General features: G+C 41.2%; 2 protein-coding genes across 8 annotated transcripts in view; both read left to right on the plus strand.

The window, feature by feature from the left end:
• Positions 1-466: 466 nt before the first annotated feature.
• rbmx (RNA binding motif protein X-linked) lies at positions 467-14,040 on the plus strand. 4 transcript variants are annotated; one of them, XR_008810372.1, is made up of 11 exons: positions 467-733; positions 842-972; positions 1,336-1,442; positions 1,530-1,698; positions 1,878-2,018; positions 6,608-6,725; positions 9,298-9,426; positions 9,510-9,601; positions 12,129-12,222; positions 13,125-13,220; positions 13,903-14,040. XR_008810372.1 is itself a non-coding variant. In XM_056281679.1 (9 exons), exons 2-9 carry the CDS (start codon positions 864-866, stop codon positions 10,816-10,818), a joined length of 1,158 nt encoding a protein of 385 aa, XP_056137654.1. In that variant the 5' UTR covers positions 467-733; positions 842-863; the 3' UTR covers positions 10,819-11,149. The 4 variants fall into 4 exon arrangements, 3 of the variants coding, with proteins under 3 accessions (XP_056137654.1, XP_056137648.1, XP_056137661.1); XM_056281679.1 differs by lacking the exons at positions 12,129-12,222; positions 13,125-13,220; positions 13,903-14,040 and adding an exon at positions 10,502-11,149 and having other exon boundaries at positions 1,902-2,018; XM_056281673.1 differs by lacking the exons at positions 12,129-12,222; positions 13,125-13,220; positions 13,903-14,040 and adding an exon at positions 10,502-11,148.
• Positions 14,041-15,045: 1,005 nt separating this feature from the next.
• Positions 15,046-17,928, plus strand: part of arhgef6 (Rac/Cdc42 guanine nucleotide exchange factor (GEF) 6) — a 48,288-nt gene continuing 45,405 nt past the window's right edge. For 3 of the 4 annotated variants that reach the window (XM_056274156.1, XM_056274173.1, XM_056274164.1), the window contains exons 1-2: positions 15,046-15,374; positions 16,155-16,238. In XM_056274156.1, coding sequence (XP_056130131.1) covers positions 15,210-15,374; positions 16,155-16,238 — 249 coding nt within the window. In that variant the 5' untranslated portion in view covers positions 15,046-15,209. Of the gene's footprint in view, positions 15,375-16,154; positions 16,239-16,631; positions 16,672-17,928 lie in introns of those variants that run through there. The other variant, XM_056274181.1, reaches the window with a different exon arrangement.

Here is a 17,928-nt window from a genome sequence, read left to right on the forward strand (position 1 = left end):
TTAGCTGATCATCAGTGTCTCCAGACGTCCAGCCGGAGGTGAAAGACTGCTGTCTGTTCTTCTCTTGGTTGTGTATAATGTTTTACTTAGCATGTTTTATTGATTGGTGTGTCGAATTGGTGTGATTGATGTGATTTTTTTTAGTATTCACGGAAATTTTTCAGTTAATTAATTCACAAAGTATTTTACAAGTTGAGTAGGTAAAAGAGAACGGGGCACTTTTTGAAAGAGACACGGATTAGAGTAATTTTTTAGATACCATAGTTCCTTATATCGCTCAGTACGTAGCGGTAGTACGCCGCAGTTGGACGTCAACCGCCTAAAATATAAAGAAGAAGAAACGAAGAAGACGTAGTAGTAGAAGAAGAAGAAGAAGAAGAAGAAGAAGAAGAAGAAGAAGAAGAGACGAAGGCGGGTATGTAGCATTAGTGGTTCATTCAAGATACTACTTCCGTATGGTCAGTTGCAGTCTTAGAAAATCTGCTGGAGGCAGCGTGGCGTCTTTTTAATTAGTGTGCTCCGCCTGTAACTGCATTCTTATTTTATTTTTTTTTCTGCGGTAGGACGAGGATACTAATAACATTTAGTCACAAGATTATCTGTTTTTTTAAAACCCCGAACGGTTTTGCGCGCTGTGCTAACATTAGCAAGCGAACGCTACAGTGAATTAGCTAGCTACCGATCACTGGCACGTTTATCGCCATTTTGCGCATTTCAACACTACAGAACTCGGGTAAGGTAACCAAAACACACGTGTTCGATAGCATGGAGAACTTTAGCATGTCTATATCTGATGTCCTCTTTTTAAATATTCTGTTAAAATGACCTTTTTCTGTTGCAGGCGGTGGTTACGCAGTAACAGTATGGCAGAAGCAGACAGACCAGGGAAGCTGTTCATCGGCGGTCTGAACACCGAGACCAATGAGAAGGCCCTCGAACAGTACTTCAGCAAATATGGCCGGATTGTGGAAGGTTTGATTTAATCCTGTGTTGGTTATTAACCTCCAATTCTCACTGCCTTTTTTCATTGTCGAACAAGCACTATACGGTCGGTATGGTTTTGGCCGAAAGATGAGTGGGCGCTAATTTAGGCAAATTCAGAATTTTGTAAACTAAACGTGTTTTGCAAGAATGAAAACCTTAAATTAAGAATTGTTTGACTTCACGTTATCCCCTTCACGAAGACCGGTTATGTAAATTTTACACGTTTCTTTAGTTATCAGGTTTCAGATCACTTTTAGTTTTGATAATGGCCCACTACCATTTATTTTATTTAAGTAAACAAGCTTTTAATATACCTTAAGTTCCCACTGTTTTGCAATTTTGTCATTTCAGTTCTTTTGATGAAAGACCGAGAAACGAACAAATCAAGAGGCTTTGCTTTTGTCACTTTTGAAAGTCCGGCTGATGCAAAGGATGCAGCACGTGAGATGAATGGAAAGGTGAACACTACAGTTGGCCATTGTTTAACATCAACTTCAGAAAAAGTGTTTCCTTTTGTCATTGTTATAATGCAGTTTTCTTTATAGTCTCTTGATGGCAAGCAAATAAAAGTGGAGCAAGCTACAAAGCCTCAGTTTGAGTCTGCAGGCAGGCGAGGACCACCACCGCCCCTACACTCACGCAGTCGCGGTCCACCCAGGGGACCCAGAGGATCCAGGGGTGCCCCTAGTGGAATGAGGGGCCCACCGTCCAGAGGTACAATTGGATCCATACTTTTTGTCGACAGAATTTATCTAAATGTCAGGGATCTGTGCCGGTTTTTTTTTGTTTTGTTTGTTTTTTTGTTTTGTCATCTCTAAATCTGTTACTCAATTAGTTCTACTCGAGCCTCTAAGCTTACTGTTTCATTACCTGCGTTTCTTGTCTGTCGAAAGACTATGATAACGTAGGGAATGTAGAACCCTTCTTTAAAGGGATGTCATCCAGAGGTCCCCCACCAATGAAGAGAGGGCCCCCGGTCCGTAATGGAGGTCCCCCACCCAAGAGGTCAGCCCCCTCTGGCCCCATGAGCAGACGTAAGTGTCAGGTTAATTTCTTGTGTCCCATTATGTCTTGATGCATGCTGAATAATCCAGGTAAGGAAATCCCAGAAAGTGGAATCATCTGGACATAACGTTTAGTGGGAGAAACATTTCATCACTCATATGAAACATTTCATCACTCATATGAAATGAGTGAATCACTTCGTCAGCTGACTGCAGGTATCCCCTAACCTTAATATGGATGCACCGATACCACTTTTTTCAGACCAGGTACAGGTACTTACATTTGAGTACTTGCCGATACCAAGTACCGATATGAGTACTTAATAATGCCATTACACTTCTTACAATTACTTTGAAAATGTGTTTTATTTTCATCAGACATTGTTCATTCTGACTGTAACAAACTGTCATTACTGACATTTGAACATTTAGCTATAGGTTTTTCGTAAACATGGCATTGCCACACATTTCACTATAATATAACCACACTAAAGTGTAACAAAATTGTCATACTGATATTTTAACATTCAATACGTTTCTTAAAAATGGCATTGCCACACATTTCACTAAAATATAACCACACTTTTTAGTATAACAAATTGTCGTTACTGACATTTTAACATTCAACTGCATGTTATTTTCACTGCCCGCAGGTTGTCTCATTCTCTCTCGCTTCTCCAGTGTTTGCTGCAAAGTTGGTTGTTGCCTTTTCTTGCTGCTATTAGCAAACGTCTTTAACTCAGCGTCGTGTTAGTTCGTCAGTTGTTTTATCAAATTGCTTGTGTTGAAAGAGCTAGTTTTTTTTTTTTTTTAAGTCCGTGGTAGTGTAGCGTTCTAAGCATTGGCTTTTTGTCGATGCAGTTGCCCACTGGGCATCGGGGTTTGCGCCCCGGTCTCGTCAGATCCGACTATGGCCGGACTCGATGAAGCAGCAATAATTGGCAACACTGTCTTCGGGAGGGGGGCGAAGTCGGCTTGTGTTCGTCACGAGAATGCGTCTCTGTGTGTGTCGGAAAAAGCAGTGGTTTGGTCTGGATTCGCCTTGTCACGAAAGTGGGGAGGCGTCTCCTTCGAGACTGCCGGCCGGAGAGATGCAGTTGGCGAATGCATGCAGTACGAGGGTGGGTGTTTGAACTAGAATAGGGATCGATTGGCCACTAAATTTCGCTGAGCATAATTTGCAGTTGGCTTTACTTTTGTCACTGTCGTTTACTTTGAAATATCGCCACATGGCTGACATTGCTCCTCCTCCAACGCCTACCTGCCCAACTGAGAGGTGAATGTAACACTGCTGTAAAGTGGTATCGGGTTTGTTGTATCGGAGCAGTTTTATGATTACGAGTACATGCGCACAGTATCGGACCGATGCCCAATGCTGGTATCGGTGCTGGTTACAAGTTATAAACGGCACAGTTGCATGACAACCGAAACCAATGATTGGTTTCATATGCAAATTGCCATGACCGTTAACTAGAGTTACAGTGGTCATGTGTATTATTCAGACGATTGGAGAATAGTTGTAATCTGTTCATTGTTTAACCAGTGCAACAAATTTTAGAGGTCCTGCCAGTAAGCCATTTGAGAATGAGGTGATAGATGGATCAGTACCGCAGGTTCATTTCAGGTCTCGTGCCAAGTAGCCAGCTAGTGATGGGAACTATAGTAACAGCATGAGACGACATACTCCGTTGTAGTCAGTGCGTGGTTCACTTTGTCATTTGCTAAGCCAGCGGTTCCCAAACTTTTTAGGCAAAGCACCTCCTTCATCCCAACCCGTTTGATATATCCCTAATCCCCTAACACCTTCAAAAATAAAACATAACCTATTTATAGCCACATAAAAGGTATCAAGTTTTATCATGCAAAAATAATCAGAACATAAGTAACAAAAATATTCAAAAGATCACAACAATGCGCTCTCACACTCAAATGAAACAAACTACACTGCAACAAAGGTACGCACAAGCTGTCACTTAAAGAACAAAGAGGTGGGTAAGGGCAAGGACATACACAGGCTCAGAGACCGATGGACCCATTATGAGAGAAGATGGGGGGAGATGCTATCATATTTTCTGCCACATTAAAGAAAAATTGCATCAAGGATCGGCTCAGAGCCTTTTTGTTTGCAGTCGTGATAAACAGGTAGATGGAAGAGATAGGCAGGAGTGTCCATTGATTATGATATTCATGGGTGACATTGTGATCTGCAGGGAGAAGGTTGAGGAGAGCCAGGAGAGGTGGAAGTATGCACTAGGGCTGTCAAAATTAGCCAAAAATTATGTTGGGTTATTCCTTAAAAAAAACGCATAGGTTCAAACCCATTCGAATATATATTTTTGCGCATTATGACCATAAGAGTGCAACCCAATACGAGAGACATAACTACGTGTATAGGTATAAAATTAAGGCCCACGATTCCGAGAAATGCGACAAAGAAGTTTTATCCTGAGGTATCAATCAATCAATCAAGTTGCATTTTATATAGCGCTTTTCTAGCTGCAACAGCCACTCAAAGCTGGATAATTTACAATAAAGTGCTATTAAAAACGGAAAAGCCGGCTACTTGCATTCTTGACTAATGCTACATACCCGCCTTCGTCTCTTCTTCTTCTTCTTCTGCTACTACTACTTCTTCTTCGTTTCTTCTTCTTTATATTTTAGGCGGTTGACGTCCAACTTTGCGGCGTACTACCGCTACGTACTGAGCGATATAAGGAACTATGGTATCTAAAAAATTACTCTAATCATGTCTCTTTCAAAAAGTGCCCCGTTCTCTTTTACCCACTCAACTTGTAAAATACTTTGTGAATTAATTAACTGAAAAATTTCCGTGAATACTAAAAAAAAAACACATCAATCACACCAATTCGACACACCAATCAATAAAACATGCTAAGTACTTGTTCGGAGGGAAAATCGCTCTCTGTGGCCGAGTTGGGTTGTGAACTCAATGCCATCTTCACCACACGGTTGTTGAATTATTCACTCAGTTCAGCATGACCTAAGTGCCATTTTCAACCAATGAAAGTGACGTTGTGTGACTCCTGTCTGTCATGCAGCATATTCAGTGCAGCGCTGAATACACAGCCACGGTAGTGCTGCTTTTGTTTTCCACAAACATATTAATTTTCACATTCGGATGTGTTTATATATATATATATTTTTTTCTTCCCCAATTCGGTTATATATTCGAATTTATAATATTCATTGACAGCCCTAGTATGCACTGGAGAGAAGAGGAATGAAAGTCAGTAGGAGCAAGATGGAGTACATATATGTGTGAACTAGAGGGAGGACAGCGGAATGGCAGACCTGCCAACCTATATGCATTCTGCCTAGGAGGTACAGATTTTGACACCAAGTACACTGGTACGATTTGTCATCATGCAAAAAAAAAAAAAAAAAAACAGCTGCTGAGGCCGACGAACTCAATTGCACGTGCTGTACTCTTGTCTACCAGCAGGAGGCAGTAGCGTCTAGCCTGCCGAAAAGAAGAGTTAGACCAACCATCAAATCAAAGGCGGGCATGACTGACAAATGCGTAAGGTCATTTCAAGAGATTGCAAATCGACAGCAACACGCTATCGATTTTTCTGGGGGGGGGGGGGTCCTCCAAATTTTATCTGGCCAATTACCCCACGCTTCTGAGCCGTCCTGGTTGCTGCTTTAGCCCCTCTGCGATCAAGGGAGGGTTGCGGACTACCACATGCCTCCTCCGATACATGTGGAGTCGCCAGCCGCTTCTTTTCACCTGACCGTGAGGGATTTCACCGGGGAGACGTAGCGCATGGGAGGAGCACGCTATTCCCCTCAGTTCCCCCTCCCCCCCAAACAGGTGCCCTGACCGGCCAGAGGAGGTGCTAGTGCAGCAACCAGGACACATAACCACATCCGGCTTCCCACCTGCAGACACGATGTTTTGTGTCTGTAGGGACGACTGACCAAGCTGGAGGTAACACGGATTCAAACCAGCGGTCTGAATTGACATTTCATCTTAAAAGTTTTACATCCATGACTATCTTGTACTGAGAAGTACAATTGTATTTTTATCATCCGACTTGTTTTTTTTCCCCCAGTTAGGAGTATATCAATTTCACACTTTCATGTAACAGTGCAAAGATGTTTCTGAATGGTAGTTGGGCAATAGGATTGTCAATGTGTGTTCGGGTGCATTAAAATCTGTACTTTAAATGGGTCTTACTTTTTTCAAGAACAATCCCATTCCCCTTGAAACATGTAACTGCAAGATAAATTTCTTTGTTTTGGGTTTTTTTTTTAATCTTTCCACAAATGCACCCTGAAGGACTTGGCTAATTATAGATTGTAGAGAAAAATTCTGTAAGGGTACACACTCGCTGGCAGGTCCCTTGTATGTAAATTCTGCTGTTGAAAGTACATTTTTTGATTATCACGGAGTTAATTCCTCATTTGTTTAGATTGTTTTTTCAGTCATGTTTGCCAAACAGTGTTTATCATGTTATGCTTGCCATTGTCAAAATACAGTAAGACGGTGTGGTTAAGCCAAACAGTTAGGTGTCTGTATGAGTGACATGATGTGCCTTTTTCAGTTGAATGGTGTTTAGTGTCTAATATATCATGTTGTCCTTTTTTTTTCCCAGCACCCATGTCCAGGGACAGAGATCCCTATGGTCCACCTCCTCCTCGCAGAGACTCAATGATGTCCAGGAGGGATGACTACCCATCGCCAAGAGATGACCATTACAGCTCAAAGGAGAGGTAAGATGTCAACTGTCTAGTAGCCAATTGTGTCAGTAGTTTGTTTTTTATATATCTATACATGCAGGGGTGTGGGCTTCCCTGATAAAACTGCATGTTCTGCTGAATCTAAGTGAAAAGAATTAACACAACCCCAGCAGAGTACATATTTTTATTGTGACATTGCCACACATTTTAATGTGCAGTTACTCCCTATGAGCTAGACTTGATGGCTAAATAAAGAAAATGGCAAATGTGGTATGTGAGAAAGTTGGGTACCTTGTCAGTCAGTAAATTATAACAATCACAAACAATCAGTGTGCAAGTGTTTAGCTTCCAATTTTATCTATTTTTGCTTTAGGATATTTTTCCTACTCTTATCTTTGATACTCAACCTGTGGCCTCGGTACCTACGACTGAATCACAGCCGTGCTGATATTCAGTGTAACAGCACTCCCTCTTGTGTGATATTGCTTAAGTGAAGTGTAATGTGGACTTCTATTCCATTCTGTCTATTTCAACAATAGTTGGAATGTATTCAAATTAATTTTCATGTAACTATTATAAAAGAAACCATTGTTTTTCATGTCCCATTGCCTTTACAAGCATTTTTGTTCGGCTGTTCTAATGAATTGGAGGTGAAACATTTTATGGAAACAACATTTTTATATAGCTATATAGTGGCAAATATGAAGGAAGCAAAGCAAGTCCCTTTTATTTTCAGTTTATATAATTGTCACAGAAAGATGAATCAGTTCATCTGGACACAACATTTAGTGCGAGAAATGTTTCATCACTCATCCAAGTGACCTTGTCAGTCTCAACCGACCGCAGGCATCCTCAACCCTGTAAACAGCACAGTTGTACAACGACCGAAGCCAACGATTGGTTTCATGTGCAAATAGGCTTGACCACCAACTAGAGCAGTGGTACTCACTAATTTTCTTAGGAGAGCCACTTATGAGTAAGACCATTCCTCAAAGAGCCACAGAGATTGCAGATATAACTTGGGTGTTTTTTTTTTATCGTCACTCTCAAGATATTTACCATCTTTGTGTTCGCTTAAAACAATGTAGTACCATGCTTTCCATCCTTACATCTCTTTTTATTCTCAATTAATAATTACATTGCATTATTAAAATATATAATGCTTGTTTGTGAGTTTGTAAGGCTGGGAGTGGAACCCATCTTATGTATGCATGTACGTATGCAATTATACATAAGCAAATGTTTCGCAAATACAAAGCTACACACATAGGCTATACATCTATCCATGATCCCACGCTGTTATGTAGCCTACGTTCTTTGACGTATCTTCAGTATGCTGCCATCTGCTGGATAATTCATTCAATGTGCTAAAACGGGACACAAACTGAGCCTATAGAAGTAAGTCATAGCTATATTCTTATTATCAGTGGATCTATATGAGGCGCAAAACAAAGTCTCACGAGCCGTGTAAAGAGTAACACTGAACTAGTTTCAATGGCCATGTGTACTATTCAATCAATCAAGTTGCATTTTATATAGCTCTTTTCTAGCTGCTATTCACAGAGCTGGTAGCTGTTGTCCTCCTCTCTTTGATTGGCTGGTACACTTTTTTTGCATATTCCTGGCTTTGAAAAATGTCCAGTTAGGATAACCACACTCAACCAGGGCCTGTTTAATGTGGGATTTCTCCCCTTCCCCAGCCGCTGTGTCGGTGGGGACGTTTTTAACACGGTGGTACAACGTCTTGATGAGTCCTACTTTGTGCACCAGTGGATGATTAGAGTCAAATCTTAAGTACTGATCAGTATGTGTAGGCTTATGGTAAACATCAACAATCAACCGTTTACCATAAACCTACACATACTGATCAGTACTTAAGATTAGATCTAACTATTTGGAAGTATTGAACAAGTTACACAGTATGTTGCATTTTGCAGACGCTACTACTCACCAAACTCAATCTAATCACATGGATTCAAATTTACCACAGAAATGAAGAACAATAAAGGTAAATTTAAACCCATAACTGATAATTTATTGATTTGCATCATGAGAGAAGAAGTAGAGCTCTTGCTGACCTCTTTTACTCCTTTATTTGCATTTCTTAACAATGATATTGATGGTGGAAATTCAAAGCTACAGGTGTTAATGTTATAACCTTTCCCTGCATGGTTATAAGTGGTTGCAGTCAGTTATCTTTATTTTATAGTCCCTATTCAGTGGCAAAGGGCAACTCATCGTTGAGGCTCTAACAGCTGATGCGGCTGCAGAATGAAATAGTACTGTTCTGTTGCTACTTCTGGGGAGGATGCTCCATATGCTTCTGTTGCTGTTGTACTATAGTTCTTTCTTTTTTGCATTTTCATTTTATCTTGGTGTAATTAAGAGTTTGTATCAGGCGTTTTATTTTTAAATCTTATCTCATTGTCTGCCTTGTCCACGTTGCACCTGTTGTACAACTATATAAAATAAAACATTTCTGGGGTCTTCTGGAAAATAAAACCTGCTTATAAAAGTTTGCCCTCTCCAAAGATGGAATTTTTGGTCATATTTGAAAATAATGCCATTATTTGCATTGATTTTCACCGTTTAACTTGTTTTACAGCTACTCCAGTCGGGACTATAATTCCAGGGATTCAAGGGACTACGCACCCCCTCCTAGAGATTATTCCTATCGAGAATACTCTGGTTCCAACTCTCGTGACGAATATGGCTCAGCATCAAGGGGATACAGGTATAATGTTCGGCTTGTAAAAGAATATAAATTTTTAGCTGATTTGCCTTGGATGGAAAGTAACAGTTGTCACGTGTGTGTAGCGATCGTGATAACTATGGGGGAGGCCGTGAACCCAGAAGCTACATGGATCGTCCTAGTGGTGGCTCCTATCGGGACTCCTATGAGGGTTACGGTAAGATTTGATCACGTAAATGTAATAAGGAAACTACGTCTACTACTCCTGATACACAAAGCAAGGCTGCACAATTGATTGAAAAAAGGACAAAATTGCGATATTGGCAATCACAATCTCTGGATTGCAAGAGGCTTCAACAATTTTTATTTTTTCCAGAGGGAACATTGTTCCACTTGACCCCTTTAAACAGTGTTATCAAGTGTTGTGCAAAATCTACAAATCAAGTAACACGGGAGAAATTTTGTCAGGATATTTAATCCCAGCAAATTTGGTGCATTGGCATCTCATTTTTTTTCTTTTTCTTTCTTTTTTTTTTTTTTACTATTTTTTTTCCACCCCTCCCCAAAATTGTAGAGAGGAGCTGTCCATAATACAGTTCATACTGTAATGTCAGTATTCGCAAAAAAGCTTTTCAATATTGCCAGTATCAGACAGAACTAACGCAAACTACGTAACATTTCCCTATGGAGTTGGCAACACTAAAGGAATCCAAAAATATCCCTGGAAATGTCTCTTGACCACTCAATGTCTGCACATTCAAAGCACACCCTCAAGGAGTAACCCTCACAAAACCAGCAAGACAACTCTGAAAACCTCGTGCTTATCGGCAGTTCTAACACATGGAGTTCAAAGAGGAAAAATGGCCAATCAAATCAATGGCATGCTGAAACGGGCATCATTGCTCATATGTTCCCTAAGCTTGGATAAGATACAGCCCTTTTCACCTAAACGTTCCATGTTTAATTTCAATCAAATCAGCTTGACGAGAAACGTTAAAGTATCGATTTCAACTTTTTTACAAAATAAATTCACATTTTGGCAAAAAATGGGCACTTGACAGTGCAAGAAAATGTGTAAATTTAAACTTGACAATTACCTGACCCATTGACCCTGCAGGTAACTCTCGCAGCGCCCCGCCTTCACGGGGCCCCCCACCATCCTATGGTGGGAGCAGTGGAAGCAGTCGTTATGACGACTATGGAAGCAGTTCCCGGGATGGCTATGGCAGTCGTGACAGTTACCCCAGCAGTCGGAGTGAACCATATCCGCCTAGTCGTGGTCAACGAATGGGCAGGCAGGAGAGGGGGCCAGCTCCCCCTGTCGAGAGAGGCTACCCTCCTCGTGATTCTTACAGCAGTTCAAGTCGTGGAGCTCCTCGTGGTGGCCGCGGCGGCAGTCGAGTGGATAGAGGAATGGCTCGCAACAGATACTGAAATGGACATGAAAATCTCATCAAAGTCAACATTACGCCTGTATGCGCAGTTAAAACATGTGTTGTGGGGGAATTTGAAAATTAGCCATGTCTTATTTAGGGATTATGACGTTTTAGCCTTTCAGCTGTTTGTTCTTTTCTCTTTTTACTTCTAATTGTAAAGGCTTCTTTTTTTTTTTTTTTTTTTAATTTTTCTCTGCCCATGTAATGGTACAGTTACCAAGTGAGTGTTAGTTTTTGTACGTTACGTGTTTTTGAAGTCTGCAATGCCATTAGTTCTGGCTTCCCTTCACTAATAAAGTTTTTAGTCAGATCTTGACCTCCGCTGATCGATATTAAAAAAAAAAAAAAAAAAAAAACAACAACACACAACTAAAACCAATGACATGAATGTAACGTTATACCTCGTGTTCTTCACACACAGTTCTTTGCAGAGCTTAGTCCAGACTCTGCGCCCATCACATAGCTGGTCAACTGACTTGAGATAAGTCTTGACACTCATGCCATCAACTGGTCCTGTGTTCCATGGGGATTAGGCAAATGTCACTGTCAGAATGTTTCAATGTAGTTTCCTTGGAAATGGATCCGTCACCATAATGTCAAAGTATGGCTTGCAACGACATAACCAAAGACCACAACAACCAAATGCAAGAGTCTTTTCAACTCGGCCGATAGTCAACAGCTGGTAAGCAAAGCAAACCTCTTTGTTTCTCATCTGTAAATGAGTTTCTCATTGTCCCACATTGCAATCTCAAGTCAAAAGCTGATGTCCAAGACAACTTGTGCCCCAGCAAGCAAAACAGGTCAACTGAGTAAGCTTTTTAATAGTAGTCCGTGTCATCAACTTAAGTTGTCAGTGTGCAACAACTGCCTAAGAAGTTTCCTCCTTTGCCAACAAAAAGTTTTTACAACCGTTTTGCCAAGTGAGCCTACGATTTCTGAAGATCCCTTCTGCCTTATCCGACTTAACTTAAAGTGATTGGCAACAATATGTGTTTTTGTTTTTTAGTTATAGACAAGATCTTGGGTAGTTTGTCAGGGATTCGTCTGGTAATTTTTCTCCGTAAGAGCATTTTTTTCTTTAACATTAAGAGCAATTTTCTCAGTGTCCAAGCCTTTTCCACAAGCATGCCAAGTCAAATGTTGGAGATCTCTGGGAGAACATCAACGTCCTTGCAGCCAAACTGGAAACTGAATCACTGAAGCCCAAAACAAAAACCCAATCGGACCAAGGATTACAGAATTAACTTCACATTTTGTAAATACCCGATTAAGGGTGGCTGCTTTTTAACTTTGGTGTTCTTGTTTCAGGATGAGCAGCGTTCTGAGGCAACCACCTTGTAATAAACCTGACTTGGGTCAAAGTTGCCTAGTTGACAGAATCTCCTCCAGTGCATCTCAAAAGGTATTTTCTCTTGTCCTGATCATGATGTCATACTTGAGTTGAAATTGACAATATCTGGACACTTACCAGGTGTAAATGAGAAGAAATGATTCAGAATGAGATTTTACAGATGTGGCCTTTCGGCATTTGTAGAGAGGTAGCATGAAAACGGAACTCATAAACATACCTGCTGAGATAGCATGTTTTTAGCATGTTTTGCTGAGAGATTTGATGAGATTGACGTTTGTGGAATATGTTCACTGATGAGCCAAAACGCCACCCAGATAGGTGCTTTGTGAGGTGGCACATGTACAGCGTTGCACCCACTTGAACATAACCCAAGTTCAATGTCTTTACTCCTGACTCAGTTAAAAATATAACTTACAAATGGAGATATTTCTGTAAAACTGATCAAATTGCACGCACGCACGCGTGCATGTGTGCGTTTGTGTGTGAGAGAGAGTGGTTAGACATAATTAAGGGTTTGAGCAGTGAATTTTTTCATCTTTTTTTTTTCATCTTTTTTTTTTCTTCTTTTACATTTTGAAGCAGATTGGAATGTCAAGATTCTGACAGACCTAATCTGTTGGGACACTGCTGTCTTTTTTTAAAAAAATTTTAAATTGTAGACATATCTTGGATAATTTCTCAGGAATTTGTCTGGTAATTTTTTTCCATAGGAGCATTTTTTCTTTAACGTAAAGAGCAATTTTCTCAGTGTCCAAGCCTTTTTCACAAGCATGCCAGTTTGAATGGTGGAGATCTCTGGGAGGACATCAGCGTCCTTGCAGCCAAACTGGAAACTGAATCACTGAAGCCCAAAACAAAAACCCAGTCGTACTGAGGATTACAGAATTAACTTAACATTTTGTAAATACCTGATTAAGGGTGACTTCTTTTTAACTTTGGTGTTCTTGTTTCAGGATGAGCAATGTTCTGAGGTAACCACCTTGTAATAAACCTGACTTGGGTCCTGAAGTTGCCTAGTTGACAGACTCTCTTCCAGTGCATCTCAAAAGGTATTTTCTCTTGTCCTGATCATGATGTCATACTTGGGTTGAAATTGACAATATCTGGACATTTACCAGGTGTAAATGAAAAATGATTCAGAATGAGATTTACAGATCTGGCCTTTGTGGAGAGGAAATGGAACTCACAAACATTACCTGCTGATATGGAGTATTTTTAACATAATTTTTTGCTGAGATCACATGTTTTTAGGCGACAACATTGAAGTTTGTGGAGTATAGGTGCTTTGTGTGAAAAATATAACAGTACAAATGGAGAGATTTCTGTAAAATGTATCAAATGGCGTGTGTTTGTGTAATTAAATGTGATAAAGGATTTGAGCACGGAATTGTTTTATTCATTTATTTTTACATTTTGAAGCGGATTCGAATCTCAAGATTTATCCATTGGTACGCTTTGCTGTTTGCTATGTTATTGTTTGTTCTGTTTTTTTAGCTTGTGCTTTATGTAAATTTGTCTTATGAGCCTTACCAAAACAATTCCATCATCTAATGAACAGTGAAGTCATCAGAATCTGATAACAGTCTAGCTTGCAAGGCCAGTGGGTTAAGATATTTTTTATTTCTTTTTACCAATTTATATACTGTACTGCACAAGTAGTTTTGTAATTTTACTTGTGTTTGTGTGTGTATACTGTACATAAATATAGTTTTGTGTTTTCACTGTCCTTAGATAGTGGTGCTGGTCTCTGATGGAACTGCTGTTGTTTGAACGTTCTCAGGCAGAGCCATACATGGTGAAGTGTGGACAGAACCCCGGCCGAGGAATGAATTATTCGCTTTTATTTTAAATAAAGACTTTAATGAACAAATGTATTAGGCCTTGTCATTTTTTTCATATATTTCAGGCAGTCACTTTGCATCAGTTTCATTTGTAGTCATGCTCCCCTGCAGATGCTCTTGGGATCTGGCCTGGTTTCAGTCTCTGGTCAGTTTTCAATTCCATCGCTGATTGGTTCTCGATTGGGTCAAGTGGGAATCGTCAGCTAATTACAAGTCACTGTATTCATTTGGGGTGGCGCAGTGGTTAGCGCGGTCGCCTCAAAGCAAGAAGGTCCTGGGTTCGAGCCCAGGGGTAGTCCAACCTTGGTGGGTCATCCCGGGTCCTCTGTGAGTTTGCATGTTCTTCCCGTGTCTGCGTGGGTTTCCTTCGGGGGCTCCGGTTTCCTCCCACAGTCCAAAGACATGTAAGTCGGGTGAATTGGCCGTACTTAATTGTCCCTAGGTGTGTGTGTGTGTGTGTGTGTGAGAGTGTGTGAGAGAGAGAGCGAGAGAGAGAGAGTGTGTGGGACCTGTGATAACCTGGCGGCCAGTCCAGTGTGTGTCCCCGCCCTGCTAGAATAGGCTCCAGCGAGCGGGATGAGCGGTTCAGATAATGGAAGGATGTACTCATTTGAAAGCCAGTAAAGGACACATTTCAATATTTCTGAGATGATCCACGTTATACACGCCGCATTATTTGACAAAATGCAATTTGTGCAAATGCCGATTAACCTTGGAAAACGGTAACTGACCCATCCAGTTTCTATTTTTGTTTTAAAAAAAATTATCTGCATTACTGTCGCATTTGATTTCTTTTTTAATTTTAAGACTGCGGGGAACTATTTTTTTTCCCAAGTGTGTTGATTCCCCTGCCAAATATGAGATATCGGGTAATATTGTTTCCTGAAAATAAGGAATAAGAATTTAAATAGTTGAGAAAAATATTGTGGCAAGACTGATTGGCATTTTTTTTCTTCACTGACTTTTTGTTTTGTTTTGTTTTTTGGGGGGGGGGGGTCTTTCCGGATTATAGCCGTCCAAAATGCTAGGTGACTGCCAGTAGGGGTGATCATCAGTGTCTGGTGTCAAACGACGTCGTTTTCCCCGTTTTTTTTCTCTCTCTCTGTAAGAAGTGCGGATGTGAGTTGCATATTGATACGGAACCGCGACGCCTCGTTTCAGAAATGCATAGCTAAAGCATCGGCAAACTGGAAAGTTATGAATCCGGAGGAGCAAACGGTAACCTGGCTGATATCGCTGGGAGTGCTCAGCTCGCCTAAGAAAAACATTGCGGACCCGGAGGAGTTTTTAAAAGCGTCGCTCAGGGATGGCGTGGTGTTGTGCAGGCTCATGGAGCGGCTCATACCCGGCTTCGTCCCCAAGGTAAAACTTACTGGCTCCGTTTACGAAACCAAGCGACGGCCGACGAATACGACGTACGTCTGATTGACCGACTTTCTCGGTGGCAGGGAGGGGTTTTGGCAGTGTGATATAAAGACAACTTTTCCCAGCAGAGCTGTCGTTTTAATTACGGCCTTATCGTCATATCTTTTTTTATTTGGTAATACGTCGGTTTCCGCTTGAGCTGTGTGGTCAACCCGATTGGCGAAATGTATAGCGCTTAACATGAAGATGAGGCTTTTCCTGTAAAGCGCGGAAATGCGTTCCGCATTCTTGTGTGAGAACACACTAACTGGATACCCTCAAATACAGGACGCGTCCAGAAATAGTGACCGATGAGATTAGGTCGGTGCTAAAATTTTCCTGAGTTAATTTGAGTTTGTCGCTGTGCAATGGTCATAGTTTGCAATACGTGTGCTTTGTAACAACCGACAAAGTTGAGCGATAAATAACAGTTGCAGTGACTTTCGTCACTTCCTCTCGACAGCCCGTCTTCCTGGTGCGACCGCCCCCCCCCACGACTACTGTTTGGTTTATGTGTGCATGAAGGAGACAGCGCAAGAATCCGTTGTTACTTTATAGACTGTTGGCGACCACGTTTCGGATTCATATCAGACTCCATTTGAAGGACTTTGCAAGCATCAACAACACGATAACGGCGCTATCGGGGAGCTATTGACAAGTATTTGCGTCGGATGACTATCCGGCAACACTTAGCCGAGGTATGTGTTCATCTATTTATTTCATTTTCCTTGTGTCCAGTACTGCCAGGATCCGAGAGTCGAGGCTGACTGCGTTGCCAACATCCAAGAGTTTTTAAGAGGATGCGCGTCCTTGAAAGTAGAGGTAAGTTATCAAGGTGTTATTTTCTCTCTCCTCCCAACAAAGCCTTCCGTGTTTTCTGGGTGATCTTTTGACGCCAGCTCACCTTTCTGTATCATCACTATCGATGTAAGCCCGCTCAGCCCCCAAACAGAAGTTGACGCTTTCTCGTCTGTGTTGTGATCCGCTTTTCCTTGCCAGCGTATATTTGCGTCACACCTCCATGTGTTAAGAGGGGTCAGTCCTCACAAACAGGCATGCTGTCAGTCACTCCCACTGAGCAGACAGATAGGGAACTGTTGGCCCCAATGACTAGTGCCTCTGTTTTCAAACGGTCACTCGCCGAGCTTTACAGAATGCAGTTTATTCATGGATGCACTTCCTTTTTGCTGCAGTCATTTTGTGACATTGATCTTGGATTGCTGCTGCTGCACACAAAGGATCTCCCCGGGGTCAGGTACTAGAGGCCCAGATTTTCAGTAGAGGCTCTAATAATGTACAACTGTAAATGATTACTTGATGATGGTCATGGACCTGGTCCCTGTGCCACTGTGCTTGGGGCCGCCCTTGCTGAACTGTTGTTTCACCACCAGCTTTATTTTTGGTCTTGAATCACATTGGTTGGTTTCCTTAAAAATCTACTTGAATCAGATGTGCTGGCTAGTTGCGAGTCAAGTGGTTCAGTAGTTCTTCGTGGCTGGCTTGTTATGTTTGGGAGGTCCCTTGTACTTTCTTCCATCATCCCACCACTAGTCCATAATTAGACCTTTGGTGGCAGACCAGTAGCTCCTTGGCCAAAGGCTTTTGGAAAACAGCCTTCAAATGTGCTGTCCGGGGGGGGGGGGGGTTCTGTGGTGCTATAGTCCGCCCTGCCCATCCTTTGGTCAATGATGTGATCATGGTTAGAGGTTGTTTTTTTCTTCTTCTTTTTTTAAATATAGCTCCAGCCAGTAATGCCTGTTTATCATGTGACTACACAAAGAAAGCAGTCATACAGCTTTCACTTCTGCCCTGGGATGCAGAAAGGAGAAGCATCAGCAATGGCACAAGAGCTCAGCTTTTACACAATTTATAAAACATAATGTTAGATGGTGGCTTGTTTTTATCAACTACCACAGTGAGTTAGGTACTGTGAGAACCTATGGTTGTACCGTGAGTTAAAAGCTATAGGCCTAGACCATGGTCAAGGACATCGGCAATGGTTATTCTCTACTGAGGTTACTACATTAATGTTTAGATCTCTTCATCCTTTTTGTTTTTGATTTTATAATTTGTTCTTGGATGGTTTTGACTATGGCAACAAAAGGACCATTAACGTAAAATATTTCAGCAGATGTTGACAGATATTGTTTTTTTTTGTATGATTTTAAAAGGGGGCTAACCAGATGTTGAAAGCAGAGACTTATCCCATGTCCAGTGTAACATCGGTCACAGTTGCTTTTTACTCTGAATGAGGACATACAGAACCAGTGACTGCCTTACTGCTCAAACTCTATATTTAAGATGTTTTATTTAAAATGTGAAACCCAACCTGCTAGGGGAAAGAAGATCGCTGTCTGGAACAGAAACCAAGCAAGCGAGTTGTGCATGTGAGAGTGTGCATGTGCACATCAAATCACAAATGAGTAGGGAACTGAATCTGTTGTTAACCAAACCGCTAGGTTGCAAAATATGGGTCATATTCAACATGTCAGTTTTTATCTGTCTTGTTATA

This window comes from Lampris incognitus, chromosome 1, assembly GCF_029633865.1.
Source record: "Lampris incognitus isolate fLamInc1 chromosome 1, fLamInc1.hap2, whole genome shotgun sequence".
Lineage (NCBI taxonomy): Eukaryota > Metazoa > Chordata > Actinopteri > Lampriformes > Lampridae > Lampris > Lampris incognitus.